General features: G+C 42.0%; 1 protein-coding gene across 2 annotated transcripts in view; it reads right to left on the reverse strand.

The window, feature by feature from the left end:
* Positions 1–27,494, reverse strand: part of COL19A1 (collagen type XIX alpha 1 chain) — a 363,734-nt gene that overhangs the window by 77,068 nt on the left and 259,172 nt on the right. For both annotated transcript variants that reach the window (XM_067011389.1, XM_067011388.1), the window contains exons 18-19: positions 18,209–18,262; positions 5,513–5,557 (exon numbers count right to left, since the gene is read on the reverse strand). In XM_067011389.1, the coding sequence (XP_066867490.1) occupies positions 5,513–5,557; positions 18,209–18,262 (99 nt within the window). The remainder of the gene's footprint in view (positions 1–5,512; positions 5,558–18,208; positions 18,263–27,494) is intronic.

The raw sequence follows: 27,494 nt of genomic DNA on the forward strand, positions 1-27,494 counted from the left end.
AAGAAAGAACATTTAGAGGAAAAAATTATAATTTCGCTCTGCTGTATTTTGTTTTTGCAAAAAAAAAAAAAGAATTTTTGTGGTTTCAAAGATATGAGATAATTTAACTGACACAATAATCCAGACCCATTATATTTCAGATGCTTCTTTTTTTCAGGTTGGGGGAAGTGGAGGGGTGAGGAGTCACAGGAAGAAAAACGCATCTCTCCAGTTTCCAGCACTTATATCACCACTTAAATGTTCAGCTGTGGACAAAGAAGGCATTCTTGTTGATGTAGGGACAGTAGCAACTTAGAAATGCCTAAGAGGTTCTGGTCAAAAATCTTGAGAAGGGATTTGTATGTGACATATAAAGGGAAGTTTGAGAAAATAAAATTTAGAAATAATACTTGTGGCAAGGAAACGTATCGTTAATTAGACTTCAGGGATGTTCCAGCATTGTGCTTCCATTTAAGTGTTAACCAACATTCCCGAATACCAGGCAGTTGTTAAATTAAATGCAGCCACTAGAAGTTATGTAATGTTGATTATTTTCCAATCTCAGGAGCATTTCTGCAAAACAATTGTTCACCATTGCACTTCCAAGCATATGCCTTTTTTGACCATCTTGTCTTTTTTTTGAAAAAAATACAAAACACATAAAGTTGAATATGTCAAACCTCCATGGACCACACACCCAAGATGGAAGAAAGAAAAAAAATTTATAATCTAAGAAGTTTCAAATTCTCTCTCTCTTCCTGTCCCAGAGAGAGCCACTGTCATGAATTTAGTACTTATGTTTTCAGTGTATATTTTTGCACTTTTACTGCATATGTGGAACCATAAATAATATGTTTTTTTGGATATTTAAAACAAATTCTATAGAAGCCATTGTTTGATCTTGTATATAATATTCTGTGACGTTTTCCCCCACTCAATGTGGTTTTTAATATCCATCCTCTATTAATAGATATATTTAGATCTAGCTCATTCATTGAACCCTCAGATAGCATTCTATTGTGTTAATGTATTGGGGTTCATCTAAAGCCCTACTGATGGGTATTTGGTTGCCTCTAGCTTTTCTCTATTATAAACAAGGCTGCAATGAACATCTTTATACCTGTCCCGTGTGGATATGTTTACGTGTTTTTTTTTTTTTGTGGTATGCGGGCCTCTCACTGTCGTGGCCTCTCTCCCGTGACGCGCAGGCTCAGCGGCCATGGCTCACGGGCCCAGCCGCTCCGCGGCACGTGGGATCCTCCCAGACCGGGGCATGAACCCGCATCCCCTGCATCTGCAGGCGGACTCCCAACCACTGCGCCACCAGAGAAGCCCCTACGTGTTTATTTTGAATCCTCATACAACAATCTACCCATATTTCAAGTACTAGTTTATTACAGCCCTAAACCACTGTTTTATTTCTACATTTCTATCCTAATCAGTATCTTGTGATTTTAGACTAGGGGATGAGGGAGCCTGTCATATATAATGGACAGACAAAGCCATGTTTTTATTAAGGAGGTGTCTAGATTTGTGGAATATATTTTGTAAATGTAATCTTGATTTTATTAACACAAGTATTTTCCTTTATAGTGTACCATCCAAACATATAATGTACCATCAGTTTTGCACTTACCATATTGTAGGAGAAGCCATTTTTTTCTACAGATTTTGAATTCTATCCATAGTACAAAGAGGAAGAAATTGGTGGAGACATTTAAGGGGCTGATTGCTGTTGGTTTGAAAGAATAAATAAACAATTGGCCTTGTGCAAGTGTTAGGCTCTACAGAGTGACCTTCCTATTACCCATTTGATAGGTGCTAAAAGCCCCAGTGCATAGGTGTCATAGAAAAACTTATGCCTAGTAAGTTGCATAAAGTAAATGTAGAAATCAAGGAAAGGGTCTAGAAATTACTAAAAAAGTCACATCTGCTCAATACCAAAGGTAAGGGGAGGGGAATATACTTGGAGTAAGAGTAACTATGGTCACAGCTGCTAAGTATTTGAAGCAATGTATACAAGTCTTCATTGAAATGCAGAGGAAGGACCCAACAGAGGCTTTGGTCCATCTCTGATTGGTACGAAGGGGTGTCTGGTATTGGAGGAAATCTTAGGGATCAGTTCCCTTATATAAAACTCTACAAGCAAAAGCATTTCACACCTGAAGCACAGACACATATGTTGTTTTTCATAGTCAGAATGGGTGTCCAGTGATTTATCACTGTGGCTATGAGCTGAAAGACAAGTGATGAATTTACTTAGCTTCAGGAAAGGCTGTCATCTAATTTGACACCTTGGATGCTATTGGAAAGGTCTGGTGGTGTTGAGCCTCCATCTTTTTGCTCTGACAACTGCCCTAAAAGACACCGCTGATTTCTCAGGAGTCCTTAGATATTCTGTCACCTATTCCACCGTCTCTATGAAGGAGCAGTTCTCCCCGACTGACCTGCAAACACAGCATCATCCCCTCACCAGATCCCATCAGTCTCAGGTCGTCATTTCGGTCCTGGTAGACTGTCTACATGGATATCGTGGTCTCCATCGCATTTACCATTAAAAGCCGGTAGTGTTCCTTGGTGTTTCTTCCTGTATCCCAGTGTTCTTGACACAGGATTTGGCTGCTAACCTAGGAGTGATTTGTGTGTTCGTCTTACTGCTGTTTGCATCTGTTCAGGTGCTTCACTGGAAGGCTGGGTTCCAAATGGTTGGCTGGTTTTGTGATTCTACTCTGCCAGCCGGTGTGTTGAGAAGTGATGTATGATACAGCAATAAGTCACTTATGGGTTGAAACTGTACTTCCGGCTCAATCTTTTATTCTACAGGATAAATTGAGTCTCATCGTTATGGGGAGGAGCAAAGATGATCAAGACCGGGTGTTCAGGATGGTAACAAGTAACTGTTAATATCAAAAAGAGATAAACGACACCTTATGAGAATAAAGAAAGTTTGGAGTGGATGGATAGGAAGGTGCAAAGCATTAGTGAGGGCTTAATATGTGTCAGGTATTGTGCTTTGGGCAAGTTCATCTCATCTCATTTGATTTCAATCCTGCTGTCAATTCTCTGTGTAGATGTGATTGTGTCCATTTCACAAATGAGGAAACTGACGCTCAGAGAAAACAAGTGTCTTTCCCAAGGAGACAGAGTTGTTAATGGCACAATCAGCTTTTGATACCAAAGCCCAGGATCTTTTTAGCACTCAATGGTTCTCCACCCTGGCTGCCAGGGTGGAGCTCTTTTAAATAACAGCAGTAGGGACCACCCCACCTCACACCTCCTCTGCCGCCCCAGATCCACCATAGACATGGGCTCTGCCCCACATCAGTCTCTGGAGATGGAACCTGAGGACTGGTACTTTCTAAAAGCCCTCAGGGCATTCCAACGTGCAGTTGGAGTGCTGAACCACCAGGGTCCACCACAGGTTCAAGCAAAGATCTGAAAGAGCAGCTTGAAGGAGCTTTAAATTCTCCCTACAGTGACCCATGAGCAGCATTGTAATTTTAAGAACAAAAGTATAGATTCCGCCCAGGTACTAAGTGAGTGTGTATAGGTAGAGGTGATTCTACTCTTCTAGCAAATGAGGTGCTTATGTTTTTGAGTTTATCCTGTGCATTATTTACTGGCAGAGTCTTTCTCCTTTTAATTAGAATTCTTACAAATCATTTCATATGGGCATTTGTATCAAGTTCTCTGTAGACTCTTCTGGGTTATTTCTTTGGGCAGGAAAGGGATACAGTCATGTATCATGAGGGAACAGTCATGCCACTGGCTTTTTCTAATTCCACATAAGATTCTGAAGCAATTAGAAAAGATTTTGAGCCATAGAAAGGGTCGTTAGGGTTTGAAATACACCTGTTTGACAGAATCAAATTTCTCATCATTGAGGTCTTAAGAATTCCTAAGTAACATATGTTTCCTAGTGAACATAGCAAAACCGGGGCCAGCTGTTTTGTTGCAAGAAATGAATCATCATTTAAATACTTTAAAAGTGCCACAACTCTCTTTGCTCAGCTGTCCTAAGTGACAAGCTTCGTGGCTTTCTTTTTTTTTCTCCTCAGTCTGCATGTGTCCAGCAGTAATTACTTAAAATATAATGTGTTCCTTATGGTGGTGTAGGAATTCCGTGAGCTATTTGGTTACAGGAAATAATGCTAATGTACTAGCAGTACAATCCAAGACACATAAATGACATTATTGCTGTATAATCAATTTCTGGGATGCCTTTTTAAGAATGTCAAGGTTTTATTTGTTTATTTATTTGCAGGAAATTTCATTTTCAATGGTCAATCTATAAGAAGCCCCTACTTTCTTTTGAGACTTTTAGCAGTTTTTTCTGGTGACTGAGGTATGATCTTGTGAATAGATTGGCTGCACTGATTTATAAGGCACAGAAGTCATATTTTCTTGGATTCATGTCGAAATACCCTGCCCTCAATCATGAGAATTTTTTACTGGGTGAATGAATGAAGAGAGAACCCCCAGGCCACGTTCCCACAGAGTATTTCCAACCTACTTGCCTCTGTCTGTGGACTTAATGTGCATTATTCCCCCCCCCCTTTTTTTTGGGGGGGGCAGTACGTGGGCCTCTCACTGTTGTGGCCTCTCCCATTGCGGAGCACAGGCCCCGGACGCGCAGGCTCAGCGGCCACGGCTCACGGGCCCAGCCGCTCCGCGGCACGTGGGATCTTCCCGGACCGGGGCACGAACCCGCGTCCCCTGCATCGGCAGGCGGACTCTCAACCACTGCGCCACCAGGGAAGCCCTATTCCCCCCTTTTTTAAACTGAAGTACAGTTGATTTACAATGTTGTGTTAGTTTCAGGTGTACAGCAAAGTGATTCCATTTTATATACATATATATCTATTTTTTCTGATTCTTTTCTCTTATAGGTTATTATAAAACATTGAGTATCCTTCCTGCATTTTTTTTTTTCTTGACAATGGCACGTTCCCACTGAATGCGAGGTCACCCCAAGTGCAGGATCAAACAGGAAGGAGTGAAACATCTTTTTGACCAGGCAAGGGCATGTGTCATCTTCACAGCTAATATAATTAAACCCGTGAATGACGGTGATGAGAAGGCAGTGGGAATTCGTCAGTATTTTAATTGTAAAGCTGTTTTGAAATAATTATTTGGTTAAACCGAGACTGTTCATGATAAAACTCCACCCCCAAATGCTCCCATGACAGCTTAGGTTTGGACACTTAAGAAAACACAAAAATAGCGAGCCTCAGGCATCGTGTCAAAGGGCCTTTCAGATTGTTTTTGCCGTCTACATGCATCCATGAAACATCTGATTAAAAACCGAAACGTGTGTCCTAATCTCATTTCCCTGGGACAGCTATGCCCCCTCGATGTGGATGTGTTTGTTCCCTTCCTGTAGTCAGCTACTCAGGGCCTTCTCTTGGAGGCCAGGGAGGCCCGTGCCCCCTGCAGGCAGACCTGGAGCCCGCGGGGCCCCGGGACTGTGCTGACACGTGAATGGGTGTGAGTTGGTGTGAGATGTGTTTACTCACTTCGGAAATTTGATTACCTTCTCTCCTTTTGGGCCACCAGCTCCATGCTCACCAAGGTGTCCCTAGGTAAACATAACACAAATCAAAAGACAAAAATCCATTTATTTTTAACACATTCAGTCCCTAATTAAACACAGAAATAGTGAGATAACAGCACAGTAACAGCTTTTTATAGATATCATTTTAATCCCGTTTGCCTCTCCCACGTTCTGTCAAATATTCTTGAAAAGCTCTGACTATTGAGACCCTACCCATCCTTGCTGTGACATCCCCCCAGGAGGTGACGCTGGAGAAATACACGTCTCCAGGGGTGAATTAGCAATACTTCAAATGAACGCCCGGCAGCCTCACTCGGTGCCCACCCACTCCACCGATGGGACTGTCTGACGCGAGCACTGATATCCTTGTTGCTCAGTGTAATGGACATTCCATTCACTGCCCTCTTGGCTGCACTTGGCACGTCGTGACTTGTATCCCACACATTCTCCTGCTTCCTCCTGTCTCTGTGCCCTCTCCTCCCACACCATCTCCTAACTGGTCAAGGTTGCACCTCCTCAGGACTGGGTCCAGCTCTCTTGTTGTGACTCAACATTTGGTCCCAGATACTCTTATCTACCCCACAGCTACACCAAGAAAGACAAATGTGTAAATCCAGCACACGTCTCCCTTCTGGGTTCTGACCCCTATATCTAATTTTCTACTTGACATATCACTCGTATATTCTAGAAGACATTTATATTTGACAAGTTCAAAACGGAATTAAAAAATACAACACATACAGGCAATATAAGTGAGAAAGATGAGAATATCACATTGTTAACATTTGTTAGTCCAGAAGGGGGAGAATGAGAATTAACTTCTTCCTAATATATCTCTGCAGTTTGACTTGTTAAAATGAGTGGTAATTTCATTGTATAATTGAAAAAAATCAAGGAAAGAAAGTCTGAATTCATCCTCTCCCGTCTGTAGAGCTCTTTCTTCTTCCATCTGGGGGCCATTGTTAACTCTGCCCTCCTCTGTTCCTCGAGGACAATGTCACCCGGTCTGGTTGCCTCTGTCCCCAAATCTCTTCTCTCCGTTCGACTCCATTCTTCTCTATAGAAGGTCAGAGGGTGATCTTTACACGACATTCTGACCTCCTTTCTTCAAAACCTTAGCAGAGTCACATTAAGGTCTTCTCTCAGCTCTTCAAAAGGACCGAGATCCTTCCCATCCCTCCCCACCCTGTCCTGCCCTCTCTGTCCAGTTAGCAAACTCTCAACCCTCAGGGCTCAACTACTGAGATAAAATGCCTCCTGTGGGTCTCCAGACAGGTTCCCCTCATAGGTTCCCATTGGACATGGTGTTTCTCCTTCATAATACTAACATTTAAAATGTTGTGTTTGTTTAAAAATTCTTGCACCTCTTGCATCGGCATGTGAGGTCCATGATGGCCTGGAACTGAATGGCCGCCCCATGCCTAGTGCCCTACCTAACGTACAGGAAGCACTCAACAAGTATTTGTTGAATAAATATGCCAATGATTCTGACTTACGTGTTTTTTTTTCCCTTTAACGTTTTTCTTAAATTAAAAATACATATGTTGGTAGAGAAAACTCAAAGTACAGAAATGTTTAAACAACACAAATACACAGGGGCACTGGTTCAGATCACTGTTGCTACAGCTGAACATTTTAAATGTGCCTCCATGTTACTCACGCTACTCCAATTAAAAATAAATAGTTTATAACTGCTGTTATTACTGGTCTTGTGATATTCTCTCATTTTTCCTACTTCACTTTGGTCCGAGATGTCTAAATTGAGAATAAAAATGGTCGTCTCAAAATCCCGAGCTATAAATAATTCTTACAGGGACATATTTGAAAATGAGGTAGAACACTCCAAGACTGCTCATTGCAAGAATGAGCAGTTAGAAAATGGTAGGGTGTCTGAATGCAATCTGCACAGAAACACAGAAACTCTAGGAATTTCCTGAAAATACTACCACCTGGGCCTGGAGCCAATGACTGTGCAGAACCCGTCAGAGTCTCTGCCTAGCTCTGCCTGTGCCGTGACGTGTGGGGAAGGTGGAATATGCTTGGTCTAAGACACAAGTTGTCCAGAGGTGGGCTCTGCATTGGGAGGCCCCATGCTCTTGGCTTGCAGAGCAGAAGAGCACCCAAAGTACATTTGCTGAGAGCATCTCACAGTGTAGCACCTTGGTGTAGGTTCCCCTCCTCCTCTGAACCCCGCCAACCTAAAGGGCATCAGAGATGCTCCAGGGATGAGGAGGTGCCTCTGCAGCACCGAGTCGTATTATTCTATCCATGTGCCCTACTGTTCTAAACTCTTGATTTTTCTGGAGGCTTTCCTATCCGGAGAAACAACATGGTATTCACTGCCTACCAGCGTGCCACTTGTTTGCTTCACTCTGTAGCTAGGTCAGGACACTCATCTAATCCACGACCCACAGTGGCCTCTGTAGGTGCTCTCCACTCTTGGGCTAACCGTACTCAAGGCAGAGGCAAACTGGAACTTCAGTTGCATTTATTTATTGACATGTGAGATTCTCCTCTCCGCTCTCTCCAAGTTAACTGTACCAGATAATTACTTGGCCCTAGAGAAGTAATGAGACGTCCTCCTTGCGTTTCTGGAACCCACGGTTCCGCCTCAGATGTTATTCTAATTTTACGAGGTCATTTTGTGCCTCGCTGCCATGTTATCTGAGTGGCTCTCATAAACCTTTTGAGTAGCTATAATAGATGTACCCCCTCGAGTGTGTCTGTTGAAAAGCTTCTGCGGTGCAGTGGTGAGGGCTGTTGTGTGTGCCACTCAGCCTGCACATTTCAGGAATTCTGGGGAGATCAAGGTGGCAGAGTAGGAGGACGCGGAGCTCACCTCCCCCCACGAACACGCTGGCAATACATCCACATGTGGAGCAACTCTTACTGAAAACAAACAGGAGACTCTGAAGAGAGACTCTTACACAATCAAGACTACGAGAAGGACCCGCACAGAATCTGGCAGGAAGGTAAGAGAAGCGGCCAGGTTGGGACTTGCACCCACAGCGGGGGACACAGAAGAGAAAGGGGATTACACGGCCTCAGAGATCCTCCCCGGGAAGCCAGTGGTTTGAACCACATTTTGGGTGCCCCAGCCCTGGGGTCAGACATCAGGACGATGAGTCCCCCTAGCTGGTTTGCAAACCAGTGGCCCTGAGAAACCTAGAGTCTGCTTGTGAAGCGTGTGCACACACTCGCTTACTCCCAAAACGAGGCAGAGGGAAGCAGATGAACACTACCCGGGACTCTGGCTGGTTACCTGCGGCCAGGCCTGCAGGTTCCCCAGCCCAAGCTGAGCACCTGGACCAGCCTGCTGGCTCCATGGTGCAGCTCCACACTAGAGCAAGGACTGCCATGGCCAAGGGGGGTGTGCAGCTGTGGGGCGATGGAGCTGCCTTAGACCTGGCACAGCATCTGAGTGGGGGGACAGTGGCCACTGCTGTCACCCCTGGAGGCAGCAGATTGGGGGCTGCCCAGAACTCTAACGGCGCCAGGAACACCACAGCCCGCACCTCGACCCGCACTGAGCAACCACTCCAGGCCCTCTTGCTCCAATACTGCTCCCCTCTGGGGCAAGGGTGGTGGTGGTGGAAGAGGGGAAAGCACACTCATAGAGGGAACAGAGCCATCTTGGACCTGACCCTCGTGGCTTCTGCTCCAGCAACTGGGAAACCGCCCCCACTCCCCAGTGGGGCGGTGATGGTCACTAAGCAGAGGAGAAGCCCTGAATCACACCTGGCTCCAGCTCTAGTGCCTCCATCTCCAGCCCCACTTCCTACCAAGGTACGAGCGGCCAGCACACCCTGGAGGAAGACGTGCCTCAGGCTCAGGTCGGATCCAGCTCTCCCCGCAAAGCCACTGGGCACATGCAGACTGTAGAGGGAAGCTCCCACAAAAGGACACCCCTTCAAGACCATATAGGTAACTGGTTCACCTAACAGAGAAAGTTAGCAAAATGAGAAGACAGAGGAATTTGGTTCAAATGAAACAAAAGAAAATCCCTGAAAAGACAAGTAATTAAATAGAAATAAGTAATTTATCAGATAAAGAATTCAAAGCATTAGTAGTAAGAATAATAACTGAATTAGAGAAAAGAATAGATGAACACAGTGAGAATTTTAACAAGGAACTAGAAAATACAGAAAAGAATGAGTCAGAACTGAAGAATACAATAAATGAGTAAAAAAGAAACACACTAGAAAGAATGAACAGCAGACTAGGTGATACAGAAGAACATATAAGTAATCTGGAAGATAGACTAGGAAAATCATCCAGAGAAGCAAAAAGAAAAATAAATTCTAAAAAGTGAGAACAGCTTAAGGGACCTCTGAGACAACATCAAGCATACCAACATTCATATTATAGGGAACACAGAAGAAGAAGAGAGAGAGAAAGTAGTGAAAAAAATGTATTTGATGAAATTATGGCTGAAAAAGGAAAAAATATCCAGATGCAGGAAGCACAGAGGGTCCCAAACAGGATGAACCCAAACAGACACACACCAAGACATATCATAATTAAAATGGCAGAAGTTAAAGAGAGAATTCTAAAGGTAGCAAGAGAAAAACAAAGAATCATATACAAGGCAACCCCCATAAGGCTATCAACTGATTTTACTGCAGAAACTTTGCAGGCCAAAAGGGAAAGTGCTGAAAGTGAAAAACCTATAATCTAGAATAATCTACCCAGCACGGTTATCATTTAGAATTGAAGGAGAGATAAAGAACTTCTCAGACAAGAAAAAACTAAAATAGTTCATCAATACTAAACTTACCCTAAAAGAAATGTTAAAGGGTCATCTCTAGGTGGAAAACAAAAGGCTACAGTAAGAAGGAAGAATCTACAGGAAAGGAAAAATCCCACCAGTAAAGGTAAATATATAGTAATGGCTGTGAATCAACAACTTAAATAAGCTAGTACAAAGATTAAAAGAAAAGAATTGTAAAATCAGCTACAATAAATAGTGAAGGAATAAACATGAAGATGGAAAATATGACCTTAAAAACACAAAATGTGGTGGGAGAATTTAAAAATGCAGATCTTTTAGAATGTGATTGAACTTAAACAACTATCAGTTTAAAACAAGTAGAAATACTTAAAGGTCAACATATATGTAACAACAAATCAAAAACCTAAAATAGATACACAAAAAACTAGAGAGAAAGGAACACAAACATACCACTAAAAAAAAAAACCCATCAAACCACAAGGGAAGAAACTACAATAACAAAAGAACAGAGAAGAATTACAAAAACAACCAGAAAACAAGTAACAAAACAGCAGTAAGTACATACCTCTTAGTTCACTTTAAATGTCAATGGACTAAATGTTCCAGTCAGAAGAAACAGGGTGGCTGATTGGATAAACAAAACAAGACCCATCTATATGATGCTTACAAGAGACTCACTTCAAACTGAAAGTGAGGGGATGGAAAAAGATATTTCATGCAAATAGAAGTGACAGGAAAGTAGGGGCAGCAATACTCATATTAGACAAAATGACTTTAAAACAAAGTCAATAACAAAAGACAAAGAAGGGCATTATATAATGATGAATGGATCAATGCAAGAAGAGGATACTATACTCGTTAACATATATGCACCTAATACAGAAGCACCTAAATATATAAAGCAAATATTAGCAGACAGGAAGGGAGAAATTGACAGTAAAGTAAGTCCCCTACATATGAACGAGTTCTGCTCCAAGAGCATATTGGTAAATCCAGTTTGTTTGTAAGTCCAACAAAGTTAGCCTACGTACCCAACTAGCACAATCAGCTATATACCGCTGCTTTTACGCTTGCTTCCGTACATGCTGGGCTTGAAATAAAGATACTGTACTATTGTACCCTATACAATACTTAACAGTAAAGTACACAAAAGCTCAACCACTCGTAGAGGATGCATGCACATGACAATGTATGCCAGACATGTGAACTAACTTACCTGATCGGACATGCGAAAGCACGTTTGCATCTTTGAACGTGCACAACTTGAAGGTTCGTGTATAGGGGGCTTGCTGTACAATAACAGTAGGGGACTTTAACACCCCACTTACTTCAATGGACAGATCATCCAGAAAGGAAATCAATAAGGAAACAGTAGTCTTAAATGACACACTAGACTAGTTGGACTTAATATCTATAAGACGTTCCATCCAAAAAGAGCAAAGGAAACATTCTTTTCAAGTGCACATGGACTGTTCTTTGGGATAGATCACATGCTAGGCCACAAAACAAGTCTGAATAAATTTAACAGGATAGAAAATATATCAAGTATTTATTCCAACTACAATGGTATGAGACTAGAAATTAATTACAGGAAGAAAAATGGGAAAAACACAAACACGTGGAGACTAAACAACATGCTACTAAAAAAATCAATGGATCAATGCTGAAATCAAAGAGGAAATCAGAAATTTCCTTGAGACAAGAAATAAATAAAATAAAAACACAACTTTCCAAAATCTATAGGATGTAGTAAAAGCAGTCCTAAGAGGGAAGTTCATAGTGATACAGGCCTACCTCAAGAAACGAACAAACAAAAAAACCTTCAAATAAAAACCTTAACTTCTCATCTAAAGGAATAATTAAAAAGAAAAACAGCAGAAGGGAGGAAATAATAAATATCATAGAGGAAATAAATAAAATAGAGACAAAAAATAGAAAAGATCAATGAAACCAAGAGCTGGTTGTTGTAAAAGATAAACAAAGTTGATAAGCCTTTAGTGAGGCTCATCAAGGAAAAAAAGAGAGATGACTCAAATAAAATAAGAAATGAAAGAGGAGAAATAAAAACTGATACCACAGAGATACAAAACATTTAAAGATAATACTACAAACAGTTATAGGCCAACAAATTGGACAACCTAGAAGAGATGGACAAATTTCTAGTAAAATACAATCTTCCAAGACCGAATAAGGAAGAAAGAGACTAACTGAACAGATCAATCACTAGCAGCAAAATTGAATTTGTAATTAAAAAAAAAAAAGCTCCAAGCAAATAAAAGTCCAGGATCAGAAAGATTCACAGAGGAATTCTACCAAACATATTAAGAAGAGCTAATACCTATCTTTCTCAAACTATTCCGAAAATTTGAAGAGGAGGGGACACTCCAAAATTCATTCTACAAAGCCACCATTACTCTGATGCCAAAACCAGATGAAGAAACTACAAAAAAAGAAAATATCTCGGATGGACATAGATGCAAAAATCCTCAACAAAATATTAGTAAACTGAATTCAACAATATATAAAAGGGATCACACACTATGATCAAGTGTATTTATTACAGGGATGTAAGGATGGTTCAATACCCACAAATCAACCAATGTGATACACCACATTAACAAAGGGAAGGATAAAAATCACAGGGTAATCTCAACAGACAAAGAAAAAGCATTTGACAAAATTCAACATCCATTCATGATAAAAATTCTCATCAAAGTTGGTATAGAGGAAACATATCTTGACATAATAAATGACATTTATGACAAACCTATAGCTAACATCTTATTCATCAGTGAAAACCTGAAAGCCTTTCTTCTAAAATCAGGAAGAAAACGTGTATGCCCATTTTTTTTTTTTTTAAATAGAAGTGTATGCACTTCTATTTAATATAGTATTGGAAGTCCTAGCCACAGTAATCAGACATGAAAAAAGAAATAAAAGGCACCCAAATGGGAAGGAGAGAAGTAAACCTGTCACTTTTGGCAGATGACTTGATACTATATATAGAAAACCTCAAAGTCTCCATCAAAAAACTATTTGAACTAATAAACAAATTCAGTAAAGTTGCAGGATGTGAGATAAACATACAAAAATCTGTTGCTTTTCTATACACTAATAATGAACTATCTGAAAGAGAAAGCAAGAAAACAATCCCATTTAAAATCAAATCATAAAGAATAAAATACCTAGGTATATACTTAACTGAGAAGGTGAATGATCCATGCTCTGAAAACTTTAAAACAATATTCAGGAAATGAAGATGATACAAAGAAATGGAAAGATATCCCATATTCATGGACTAGAAGAATTAATATTGTTAAAATGGCCATACGACCCAAAGCAATCTACAGATTTAATGCAACCTCTATCAAAATATCGATTACAGCTTTTCACAGAACTAGAACAGATAATCCTAAAATTTATATGGAACCATAAAAGACTCTGAATAGCCAAAGTCATTTTGAGAAAGAAGAACAAAGCTGGAGGTACTACAAGCCAAGGAGCCACCAGGAGCTGGGAGTGAGGCCTGAAACACACCCCTCCCGGCAGCTCCAGAGACAGTGTGGCCCTGTCAACACCTCCGGAGCTGTGAGATAACACATTTCTGGGAGTTAAGCCACTCAGTTTGCTTCATTACAGTAGCCCTAGTAAGTTAAATAGAACATGTGGCCTAAGAGGGCTGTGCTCACTTGGAAAGAAGGCCCAAGGCTGGCACTAAGTCCAGCGCCTCAGGTCCTCGCAGGAACACATTTCACCAGCTCCGAGTGTGGTGGGCCACAGAGGGGAGGGTCCGGGCCCAGGTGAGTTTCAGGTTTCTCTGCAATACTCCTAAAATCCAAAAATCCATATGTCTGTGCTTAAATCCATGACGTTTTCCAAAGCTAGTGGATCCTGGGGTACTGGGAGGGGGAGACAGGAAGTTAGGACTTAAATTTTATTTCTAAATCTTCCAGGCCCAGAAGGGTTGCCTCCAGTGTTTCCAAGGAGGCCTTCACTTTCTGTGCTATCTTTGGGTTTAACTCACTGCTTGGAAAGACCTTGAGTATTTGATCCTGGAGAAATGTTTTCTGCCCTTTCTAGTCTGTGCATATGAAAATGAAGTTGTGGTTTGATACTTGAAAGGAAAAACAGATTATTTTGCTAGCATATTGTTTTTTTTGGATCAACAATTTGGAGAAGTGAACACTGGAACGGGTTGCAGGGAGACACAGAATCAATCTCCAACAGATGAGACTGACTGATTCTCTGCAAATTGCACTGAGGGTGGTGATGTTAAGATAACCAACTTCACATTTTCCACGTGGATCTTTAAAAACCAATATGAAATGTAAAACCTGCAAGTACCTGGCCTCCACAGAGAATGCTTTTTTTTTTTTTTTCCTTTCCCATCTAGATTGTTTTAAGGAGCTCTGGATCTGAAGGCTTTAGCAGTTGACAGAACCTATCAAATTTGTATTAAAACCCCCAGAGCTGGAGACAATGCAGAGCAATTTGCTGGATTGTGAGCAGGTTTTCCTTGAGGGGAAGAATATGCTAAGCATTGTTGCTTCTTTGCAACCAGTCTTGCAGAATGGGAGCAGCTGTTCTGCAAACTATTTTTGTGATGGAGAGGGGAATCTACCTTTCATTCTTTGCATCCTCAAGTGGGCATGCAAAATACATAGAAACATACTTTAATAACTGTCTTGACCTCCCTCCTTAGTCTCTCTTTTCCTCACTTCCTTTTTTTCCTTCCCCAATTCTCTTTCTGATTTGTGCTGTGAGAGGAGAGGGCTTCTTTTGCCTGAGCTTCTTCCTCTGATGACAAGCAAAAGTGTAGGGGAAAACAATCAACTCTTGTACAGGGGCCGAAGGCAATTCCTTTGCTTTGAGGATTCCTGGGATGAGGGAATGAGCCAGGAGCTCTTTCAGGAGAGGAAGGGGAGGGGAGGTGTATGAGTGGCCCCGCCACTCATTCTCCAGGGGCAGCTGCTTCCGCAGAATCCAGGCTGCAGGACGGCTGAGCTGCTGCCAGCTGAGGTGCCGAGGCCCAGGACTTGAGTGCAGACATTACATAAATCAATGCCAATTTAAACGGGAAGATTATTTTAACCTTGGAATGTCACTTTATATGTTTCAATACATGGTCCATTATTTACTCTCCAGGAAAGTTTCACTCAGCCCCCCCCCCCATGCTTATTTGCGACAGCCAGACAATCAGGCATGCGATGAACTGCAAATTGAAGCAAGCTCAGCACCCCAAACCGGTGGGGGTGACCTGCTGGGGACACGGCCAAGTGAAAACAGGCATTTCATTCACCATGGCACACTTGGCCCTTTCTTTTGTGAAGCCGAGGGTGAAGAGGTGGCAGTTACAACCCAGAAAGGTGCTCAGTGTAGGTGCTGAGAAGGTGGGCCCTACCCGCTCCATCCATCCTGGTGGGACCTCCATGGAACAGCCCTAACTATTCTCAGAAGGAAACAGAGTCAAGTATTTGGAAAGTTACCTTCCATGAATTCCCAGGTGGGTCTAAAGCCTTCTGATGTTAACTGGGGATGGTGTTTCATCTGGGGAAGAGAAGCTATGGTCTCCCCTCTTTACCCAGTTCTGCTCCAATTCTGAAGTCACCTTCTGAGCCCAGGTGGACTAACCACCCGTGAGCCTCAATCCTGTAGTAACAATGGTAGTAACAATAGCTGGAGTTCTTTTAGGTGCGTCAACAGCTAAATTCAGAGAACTGGTTTCCTGTTAGCAAGACTCTCCACTCACCTTCTCCAGTCAGCCTCATTTTTAGGGAAATATAACCTTAAAGTAAAAAATTTATGTTCTCAACTTCAGATTCTAAAATATAAATGCACTATATATCTTCATTTAAGGGAAAACTGACTCGTTGGTAAGATAAACTATATACAGAAGTAATGTTGAGAGACTTGTAAAGAGATGAGCATTAAAAGTTTTGCAAAGGATGGCAAATATCAAAGTAGCTGAGTAGCAACTTGGTAAATTTTATAGCAAGGGTGGTGGTAATACACAATACTCTTTAAGTTTTTTTTAGCTGACACTGCTACATCAGAGCCAACTCATTCTCATTATTTTGAAGCATTTATAGTTAATCCTATTTTGTACCAGTAGATGTCATTACAGAAATGCAGTGTATTTTAATTGAGTAATTTTAGATATGCTTCTCTTACTTTTTCTCATGTGGGCCAAGACTTACGGTTGTGAAAAAGCTAGTACAGAGAGATCTATACAGAAAATGTTTACTAAAGGATCATAAAATATACCTCATACGTTCCTCCTAATACAATATTCCCTGGAAAATTGAAGGAAATGAGAAAAGTTAAGATAGGATTATGCAGGAAGTGGAAGAGACTTTCCACACTTTTGATTTTAAATTTATCAGCCACAAACGATCCATGTCTTCACATTGAACTTAATCTGATGGAAGAATTGGGATTTTGAATTAATTAGCTTGTCATTTTCTGTGCACCTGCTGCCTTCAAGGCCTCTGCTGGCACAGGCACAGAGTGTTTCTTTGGGTTTTTAAACAGAGGAACAACAGCAGCCAGAGGAATCTAAAGAAAGGGAGACCAAGAACACAGGACAGGGCTTCCCTGGTGGCGCAGTTGTTGAGAGTCCGCCCACCGATGCAGGGGACACGGGTTCGTGCCCCGGTCCGGGAGGATCCCATGTGCCGTGGAGCGGCTGGGCCCGTGAGCCATGGCCGCTGAGCCTGCGCGTCCAGAGCCTGTGCTCCGCAACGGGAGAGGCTGCAACAGTGAGAGGCCCGCGTACCACACACACACACACACACACACACACACACACACACACACAAAAGAACACAGGACAGACATAAAAGGGAGTTTCTCCAAATTTGCAGCTTATCAGTGATAAACTATGATGTAATAAGGGATCCGACTCAGTGGCCAGAATGCCCCCCACAAAGCGATCAGACCCCAAATATGTGCTGAGTGGTGAGCCAACCAACGGTCTCACTTAGGTCTCTGGGTCACACTCGGTTGCCCACACCCATTCTTCTCCGTCTGCTGTGCTTCCTTGTAGAATTGGGGGCAAAACTGTCTTGCCTTTTGGCCGTCAGATCCTTCCCTGTCATATGCCATCCAAACCAATGGTAATTAAAAATCTTGGTGAAGTTAAAGTGGCCCCTTCCTGAGAGGTGGGAGACTTCAGTCTTGACCCATAGCATGTAAACCTTTGCTTGAGATTTTAGTGTAGCACCTGTTAGTTTGGTAAGAAACCTATCACCTGTTGCACTACCCAGAGCTCTAAGGTAGCAAATCATCTCTTTCTGCCCTCAGGGATACCACATATATGACGCTATCAACGGTGAAACATGTTTTTTACGTTAATTTTTCGTATGAAATTTTGCAAACTTTGAAATAAACTTTTTAAAAGTAAAGATAGGGACATCCCTGGTGGCGCAGTGCTTAAGCATCCACCTGCCAATGCAGGGGACACGGGTTCGAGCCCTGGTCCGGGAGGATCCCACATGCCACGGAGCAACTGAGCCCGTGCACCACAACTTCTGAAGCCCGCATGCCTGGAGCCCGCGAACCACAGCTACCGAAGCCTGCATGGGCCTACAGCCCGTGCTCCGCAACAAGAGAAGCCACGGCAATGAGAAGCCCGCGCACCACAACGAAGAGAAGCTCCCGCTCGCCGCAACTAGAGAAAGCCCGTGCGCAGCAACGAAGACCCAACCCAGACAAAAATAAATACATTAATTTAAAAATAAATAACTAAATAAAGATAAAACCTGGTTTTGTAAAAAGATGCTGATCAAAATACTTTTTCGGAAACATTTTCATTATGGAAAGATGTTAAGTATATGTGATTATGTTTCAAAGTCTGAGCAGTTAGCAATTAAGTTTATTTTATTTTTCAAAAATATCATCACATAAAATCTCTGTATACATGATGTGAGTGAAAGAAGCCATACCTTGTGATAATATCCATCAAGAGTCTGTTGCATTCCTTGCATTCCAGGAGGTCCCTGTATTAGAAACAAATCAAAGACATACGTAAACATTTACCAAAACAATATGTATTAAAATAATGTATCTAAGAACTCCTAAAATCTCACAGGTAAGAAGAAGGAAGTGTCTGTTCCGTCAAGTATTCTAATTAATAGAGAATCACACAGACATTAGCTTATCTGGTTCTTAAACGTATTTCTAGGTTAAATCCTGCATGAATCCGAAGAAAGGTCCTAACTGGGAACACATAACATTTTACTAAAAGGTCAGCCATCGGCATATTCCTTATTAAAAGGAATCTTACCCATAAAACTCCTCAAGGGAAGAGGCTGAAGAGCTTCAGTTTATGTTTGACACTTCTTACAGGGCTTTTATCAATGAATTATGGAAGTGTATGCCCACGTGTTATTACCTTAACAAATAAGGGAAAAATATTTTTTTGGTATTGCTTTACTTATTTGAATTAGTTGGGTGAAAATGGGCTTCCCATGGACTTTCAGGCCCGAAATAGATATCTGCTATATAACCTTGGGCTTAAGACATTTAAAAACATGTAGTTTTCAGATGATGTGGAAATATTCACAAAGCACCATGCTGAGCTTTGGGTGGATAGGAAGGAAGTAAAGACATTTGTCTGTCCCTAAAACTTCCAGGAAGAGAGGAAGAGAAGCGTTCTCTGAGTTTTTCAGGGATTAAATTTTGGGGAAAGGGGTGTAAGAAAATGCAAAGATTAACATGATTTTAATTTAGGTAGTTCAGCCAAAATAGATTCAGCTATCTCAGAAAAGGGACTGCTTATTTCATCCGCACCTCGAGAGCTCCTAGGAAGAGAGAAAATGTTACAGAAGCAAAGTTCTCAGAAGATAAGACACTGAAAGATCATGATTCAGCCAACCAAAGTCACTATTATACAAAGATTATTATTTTAAAAAGGGAACGAAAGCTTTGGAAAGTGAAGAAACATTTTAAGGAGCATCTGCTAGCTGCACTCACTGATATAGGTAACACCTTAGGTTATCTTGAAAAGATTAATGTTGGTCAACATTTATGACGGTGTTTCTTAGGAACGGCCTGTGACAGAAGATCTAACATGAAGGCTTTACTTTGTGCCATTAAATGCTGAGGACAGAAAGATGTCGTGATGGATGAAAGGAGGCTGATATAACTCGTGAGAAAATACTGGGCCTTGTGAGGAACGGAGCTGACTGTGGTTTCAAAGACAAATGATGCTGTTACCTTGCTGGGATCAAAACAGAGCTAATGTCAGAAAAGAATCCTCAAGGCGCTATGTATTTTTCAGGTTCTTCTTCTATCAGCCAGCTTTGTGTGACGTATTCCAGGTCAGGTAGTTGAAGCGAAGAGGAAAGCAATTACTGAGTTGGGGGTTGTTTCGCAAAGTTTCCGGCCAAGAAGGTACAAGTTAGGATCTCATTCTTGAAACTCAGGAGACATAAGACTCCATGCACATTGCTTCTTCTGCAACAAGGAAGGATCAATGTGTATGGAGGATCCTTTTTAACAAGGCAAGGAGAAATCTTAGATACCGTATGTAGTAGCATCAACGGTAGCTTAGGGGTATCTGCATACCAGGCGTTGGGTGAATGGTGAATGTGTATTGATCATAAGGTCAATTATATCAAAGACTAATGATGTGGTAGGTACATTTGGCTTCAGACACATTCGTCTTAGGTAAAAGGGAAAGGCTTAACAAGTGGGGCTCCTGAATACAGCAGATCAATTAATAACGTCTGTCAACTAGCACAGAAGAATCCATCAAATAATAGTGGCACACATTCACGTAGTGTGTAATGTGTGCCAGGCATTACACCGAGGGTTTCAAATAGACTAACTCATTTCATCTCTGAAATGACACCATGAAGTATGTACCATCATTATTTCCAATTCAAAGATACAGAAAAATGAGCGTTTGCAATAGTTAACTGGCCCAAGGTCACACCCCTGGTAAGTGGCAGGGCTAATATTTAATGGAGGCAGCCTGGCCCCAAACTCACTTCTTAATTGCTCAACTCTTGTAACTTAAAAGCCGATTCTCAGCCTAAAATAATTTTTGCAGGAATTTTAAAAATTATGCTTATGGAAAGGAAAACTGTCCCAATATCCTGCTCCTGTCGGTGACCTGCAGCAGCCACACAGATACCACGGCTTTGCTCTATCTGTGTTGGATTGGGAGACACAGGGCGCCCGAGTTAATGGGATAAGTAGACGATTACACAACAGCTTTAAAATGCTCACGAGCTCTGGGGAGACACACCTGTTCATAACCCAGCTGTGCTCGTGTGTAGTTACCGGAGCGGTCCATCAGCCTGGTGTGGGGAGAGGCCCTGATGTTGTCTCCTACTGCAAAGAACTATGCCTGGTGTCATGAAGGGAATTAAAAATACATTCAACTTGGGAACATATATGCTTGGTAATAGTTTAAAGCATTTTAAAAGGTTTTTTTTTTTTTGGCTAAAATCTTGCTAGAGGTGGAAGGCAGAGAAATATCCTGTCTGCCACCAGCGTCATCAGATGCTAGTGTGAAAATGATCAACTGTTTGCATTATCAGCTCCTTAGATTTCATTTTGGGCTACAGATTCCCAACGCTTAAGGGATGGGAAGAGTTCTGTGTTAAAGCTTCTTCGGTCCTGGTCTTGGCTGCCCTTTCACTTTTCAGCCAGTTCATACGGTATGCAGAGCTTGAAGAACCCACTTTTTTTCTTTTTTTTGCAGTATGCGGGCCTCTCACTGCTGTGGCCTCTCCCGTTGGCGGAGCACAGGCTCCGGACGCGCAGGCTCAGCGGCCGTGGCTCACGGGCTTAGTTGCTCCGCGGCACGTGGGATCTTCCCGGACCGGGGCACGAACCCGCGTCCCCTGCATCGGCAGGCGGATTCTCAACCACTGCGCCACGAGGGAAGCCCGAAGAACCCACTTTTGCCTTGTTTCCCTTCCCTGGTCGTTGCTGCGAGCTCCGTGTCCCGTCAGGGCTGGGCCTTTGGGTCAGCTTTAGCGCACCCTTGATGTTCTGAATCGAGGGCTCCGTGGTTCCTGGGCCACTGTGCTCCCGCTCTGGCCTGCCCTCCTGAACTGTCTTCCTCCCTCTTCTCTGCAAGCACCCTTCAGCTCCCCATAACTGCTGACTGAACCTCCCTGCGTCATCTGGGTATCACTCGTCTCCACCCCCCAACACGCTTCATTAGGAGCTCTCTCATTAGGGGCTCCTCTCAGGATTCACAAATACATATTTTCAGGTTGTTCACAACTGCCTTCTGGCCCCATGGGTTTCCAATTAACTTTGCTAACAACCTTTGAAATACCAAAAACCTCTATGAAGAAAGTGGCACGAATCAACGTTTTTCAAAACACGCTGAAAAACGGCTTTGCTATAAGAAGAGATAGAAAGTTTGGTATTGAAAAGTCATTTGGGCTAATTTCCAAGAAATATTTCTAACTTTCTGATGGCTAGTAGAAAAGGCAAAGACCAGTAATTATTTTTCTTATATTAAAAAAAATTATTAGGAAGCCTAACCTCATTCATAGGAATGGTAAGATGTGGCATATTTCAATAATACAGTAATTGCTGGGAAGGTTAATGTCAGAATGAGTTCTTCTCTTATATATATATATATATATATTCCATCTATAACATTATATATAGCTTAGTGAAGCACATTTATACTGATTTATGGTGGTTTGAGTACATGTCTATCTTTCCAGTTGGAATGAAAACTCCTTGAAGACAGGAGTTTCAATCTTTTTTATCTTATCATAACATATAGTACCCCCATCCCAGTATTTGCTGAATTCAATAGACTCTTTTGCAAGAACAATTTTGAGGGTATAGCCAACTTCTTGCTTGTTCGTTTTGATTTCAGTTAGGAACGGTAGCAAACTGAGCAGGGGTCTTGCTGCTTCCAAACTCACAGAATACAGGGCCAACAGAGGCAGATTAATCTGCGAATCTGGCTAAATAATTGAAAACAAAGCTGCAGTGAGCTCCAGTTAGTAGAAAAGAGCTTATGGATGGATTTTTGACCAGAATTACAACATGGAAAGTTGCCTCCAATTCTGAGAGAAAAATCAATAGTACTCTTTAGAAAATACTTGGGAAATCAATTCCTTTTTCTTTTAAACACAGATCCTTTTATTTATCTTAAATATTTGCTCTAAATGAATTTTTTCATTGTCTCTTGGGATTTAATTAACTTAAACGGTTGTAATTTTAGAATAGATTGTTTTTCAGAGAATGTTTCTGCTACAGATTTTTAGTGGCTAAGGAGATACCAGCACTCCAACCCCGCCCCCCCCAAAATTGTTGAAGACCCTCAAATTGCAAAATATGATTTCTGAAGCAAGGAGGGGATTTATTAAGTGTTTATACTGTGGTTATATTTCAACACAGAGACCCCAAACTCTCCTTTTTGGGATTACAGTGGGGATGTGGGCCAGGTAGCACGTATTAGGTGAAATTTAAGGTTCCTGGGAAGGGGCTCTTATTTCTGAAAATGTCTCACCCACCTTCTGGTTTATGCCTGCCTAAAACTTCATAAAGAAAGACTGGTTTATTTGGTGTTGGGTTTTATCACCAGCTCGAATGCAAGTGTTCTTGAGAGATGTAATACTGATGTTTCATATTCATACAGCTCAGCATAATTCTAAATACATTTTCACTTATATTTTCTTAGGTGGCAGGGTAATGTGACTGCAAAACACATCATCTTATTTGATTCTCCTCGAGACTATGTGAGATGGGTATGATTATGTTCTCCATCTGACAGGGAAAAACTGATAGATTTGCCCCCAAATCACGCAATAAACAAAGGTAGAACCAAGTATAAGAGTTGTTCCACTTGAATATATTCTTATGGATCATTCAGTAAGTATTTCCTGAGAGCAAGTTGGACAAAAAAGGGGAGACGTAACAGGATGCTATGTGGCAGGTGGGACAGGAGAAGACAGCACCGAGGGAAGAGAGGGTACAGAAAAGGGGGGGGTGCCGATCCTGAAGACTGGCTCCGCAGCCCCCCCGGCCTTCGGCACTCACTTTCTGGCATGAGGCTCTGAGAAATGCAGTTAAGTCTTAACGACGAACTTTGATTATAAAAAGTGGGTCTCAGAGGAAAAAGCTATAGGAGGATGATAATCAAAGAACTTGGAAAGGTATCAACACTTTTGCTTTAGCAATGGGAGGTCCTGGATTAAATCCTGGGAAAGAAAGTAAAGCATAATGAGTAGATGGAAGAGGATGATAAAATGGGATAAAGAGAATAATATTAATAAATAACAATAGTAACCCTTGGAAGGTAATAACTGTGTGGCAGGTACATATGTTACTGCATTTTACTTTTACAGCAATCCAACGAGGTAGGCATTATCCTTATTTTACTTACAACAAAAAGTTTACTCTCTTACCCAAGGTCATACAACAAGCAGACAACAGCTAGATTTCAACCCAAGTTGGCCTGACACTGTATCTTTGATATTTTAACTCTTTCCTTTATCTGCCTCACAGTGAGAGGGACGACAGATAGAGAAAAAAAAAAAACAAATATCAGGCTTCCCTGGTGGCGCAGTGGTTGAGAATCCGCCCGCCGATGCAGGGAACACGGATTCGTGCCCCGGTCCGGGAGGATCCCACGTGCCGCGGAGCGGCTGGGCCCGTGAGCCACGGCCGCTGGAGCCTGTGCTCCGCAACGGGAGAGGCCACAATAGCGAGAGGCCCGCGTACCGCAACAACAACAACAAAAAAACCCAAAAAAAAGCCCCACAAAAATCAATCATCTTAAAGCTGGTTAAAAACATCAAGTAGGGCATTCAAAGGTAAAAGACAGCAGATCTATTAATGAGAGACAGAATCCACAAGGGTCGAGCACAGGGCGCTCTGGGACACAGTGTAGATGTACCTTTTCAAAGACTGGACAAGAAGAGATCAAGAGGAAAGTGACCAGAATGGGAGGAGGGTGAGGATAAGAGAGAGGAACCACAGGCAGATACAAGAAATGTTAAAATCAAGGAGGGCTTGGGTTCGAGAGAGGTGAGAGGAGGGAGACTTCTGAGGGGGAAAAGGAAAGAAGTTGGCAATCTTGATCAGCATCTTAAGTAACTTTTGAAGTTCAAATGACACCAAATGAGGGGTAGAGGCTTGGCATTTATGAGATGGTAGAAGAAAAACAAACACAAAAATGGTCAGAGTTGGTGGGAAGAAGACTAGAGACAAGAGAGTCAGATTGCTTAGGGGTCATTTTGATGGGCTGAAATTCCTAGGAGCATGAAATTGCAGCGGGGGAGCAGTCATGGGAAAGTAGTCACACTTAGTAAGAAGATGAAATACCCTTCAAACCAAACTGCAGTTGTGCCATTGCGTTCTGGTGGAAGAGAGATTTGTGCATTGCCATGTGGGATCTGAAGGATTTAAGTGATACAGCAATACACTGGTTCAAGCATTGGTCAAGGGAATCTTCTGGGGACTTCCCCTAAAAAAGGTAAGAGCAGTTGCGTTAGAAGCAAGCAGCCAGCGTGTATTCTTGGTGAATCTCTGGCAATTCTGAGCAGCAGTGATCTTCTCTCGTCTCAGCCAGGTCCCCCTTGCCCCACCCCAGTGGCATATACCTGCACTATACTTTGAAAGATCAGTAGCTCCTAAGTGTCTGCGTCTGAGAGATTGCCAGCAACCCTGGTTCAGAAGTTCGGAAACAGCGCGATCAACAGGTGAAGGGCTGCAGCGAAAGCAGCTTCTGGGTCTTGAATGAGAATTTTTTCACATCTGCCACTTTGGACATTTTTCAAACGCATCCCTCTGTGTATTGCAGAATTGCTCACTTGAGCTGGGCTTGTCTCTTCTGGCCTGCACACTGAGCTGTGTAATTGAGGGAACTCAAGCAGAGGCAGTTTATGGTTGTATGAATAAGCAAAATACTCAATATGTGACCTGATTGTTTTCCAAAATTACACAGCCCCTGGTTTCACTTGTCATTTTGGAACAGGAGTGGGAGAATGAGGCTGTGACAGTGAATGCATTCAATGGGTGTAATTAATCCATTTCATAAAAGCAGATTTTCTAAACTATGCTGTGAGGCTCAGAAGTTTTTAACACTTTACTTTCCAAGGGAGAAAAAAAAAAATCATTTTTAAAGGAGCTTATTTTCCCTGGTACCATGAAACAAATCCGTCTAATTGGTTATAAAGCCCATTGCATTCTTGATAGAGTGCCTTGCTGGGACACTGATGACTGATTTCCATGGCATATGATAGTTAGAAGAAAATGATTCCTCCCCTAATGCTGTGATTCTGCTTATCCATCCATAAAATGTTTCATACTCATTGCCCCTCCGTATGTCCTGCAAAAGCAAAAACGTTATGTGTCAGCGTCCTGTAATATAAGGAGAAGCAGGAGGCTCAAGTGGGGCTCGCCTCCCCACAGAAGCCACATCGCTGACCCTGCATGAGGTGATTAAAGCCACCGGGACATGAGAATGCGTAAGGATGGAGATTGTGAAACAAATGATCAGTATCCAGTGGCATCGCCCGAAGTCCACCATCAGCAGAAACCATTCCTGGGGCACAGCTGAGCCTGCACTCCCCCTGTCTGACCTCAGGAATCTCTCAATACGCCTCTCAAATCTGAAGGGAGGCTGGCTTCCACAGCCTGCACCTATCAGTGCTTCGAGATTCCACTTATGGAACTGATAACATTCACTCTCTTTAAAAGTGTTGGTACATGTCCATCCCAAACTCCCTAACTATCCCTTCCCCTCACCATTTCCTCCGCCCACCCCTGTAACCATAAGTTCTTCTCTACGTCTGTGCTCAATAGTATGTAACAACCTAAATGGGAAAAGAACCTAAAAAAGAATAGATACATGTACACGTATAACTGAATCGCTTTGCTGGACACCTGAAACTAACACAACACTGTTAATCAACTACGCTCCAATACAAAATAAAAAAGTTTAGAAAAACAAATGTTGGTAGGATCACAGTGCTTCCTAGGCAGAGAAAACGTGATTTCCAGGCAAAGCGCAGAGACTTAAGACAGCCAGGCTGATGGCACTGGCTTACACGCTGCCAAGCTAGGTAGAGGCCAAGGGCATGTACACAACTCGAATGGTTGGGGACATTCTGGACAAAAGCAAAGTGAGGCTTTATTTTGTGGTGATAGCAGCCTCCACTTTCAACTCAAATGTCTAACAGCGAGGTTTCTTTCTGATCTGTGGGTCATACTCATGATAAATATGCAAATGACATTTCTTGGCTCAACTGAACCGCACGGTTACAGAGGCTACACTCAGGGAAGTTCTAGAAAAACATACTGAATGATTTCATTTTTAAAGCACTTTGCCCCATTCCGCAAAAGAGAAGATGCTGACACTCTAGGCCACTGAAGGAGTAATTAGTGATATTAACCTCAGCCCATCCTACAGGATGCTTTTCCTGTTTCATCAAAGGAATTTGGAATATTTCAAGCATGCTGAAAAGTATCGACTATAATATGATAAATCTCCATGAATCCACAATCCAATGTTGTCAGGTCCTAACCATCTGCCATATTTACTTTAGACCTCTTTACTTTTTAATGAAATTACAGATATAACTGAAGCTCCTTCCAGGCTTACTTTCTACAGAATTTCCTCTTATGTTTCAGGTCCCCTGGATAATGCTGAAAACTTGTTGCTTCTCTACTCACATAACTTCTTTTAGTCTCTCCTTTGATGGAAACAATTTCCTACCAGGTTGTAGCTGCTGTGAAGAGAAAAGCTGACTGAATAGATTTAGCTAAGCCCCTAACTTCTGAAGGCCCAGACTTTCCTTATTGTTAAAATGGAGATAAGCTTTTCTTGCCTGTTTCACAGAGTTATACAGTGGTAAAATTAAATGCCGTATGGAGATACTTTTGTAAACTATATCATCAAATACAAATTATAAGATTATTTAGGAAACAAGTCTCCCTTTTTGAATATTTCTCAAAGGCCAATCAGATTTATTAAAACCTTACTGTTTACCTCCCACAAAGAAACAGTATCTAATCTATGCACTGGCCCAATAACAAGTTTGGTGACCATATATCAAGGATTTCAAAGATTCTGTCCCATCGTTGCTATACACAAGGTCTGTCATTCAGAAGTCTTGATAGTTGGTTTCAATAACATGACCCAAAATGAAGAAAAGGAGTCAGTGGCTGTAAGAACATAAAATCCTTTTCTTCCCAAGCGTATCTATAATTAGTAAAAAACTCAGGCAGTCAGAAAGCGGC

Source organism: Kogia breviceps, chromosome 13 (assembly GCF_026419965.1).
Source record: "Kogia breviceps isolate mKogBre1 chromosome 13, mKogBre1 haplotype 1, whole genome shotgun sequence".
NCBI lineage: Eukaryota > Metazoa > Chordata > Mammalia > Artiodactyla > Physeteridae > Kogia > Kogia breviceps.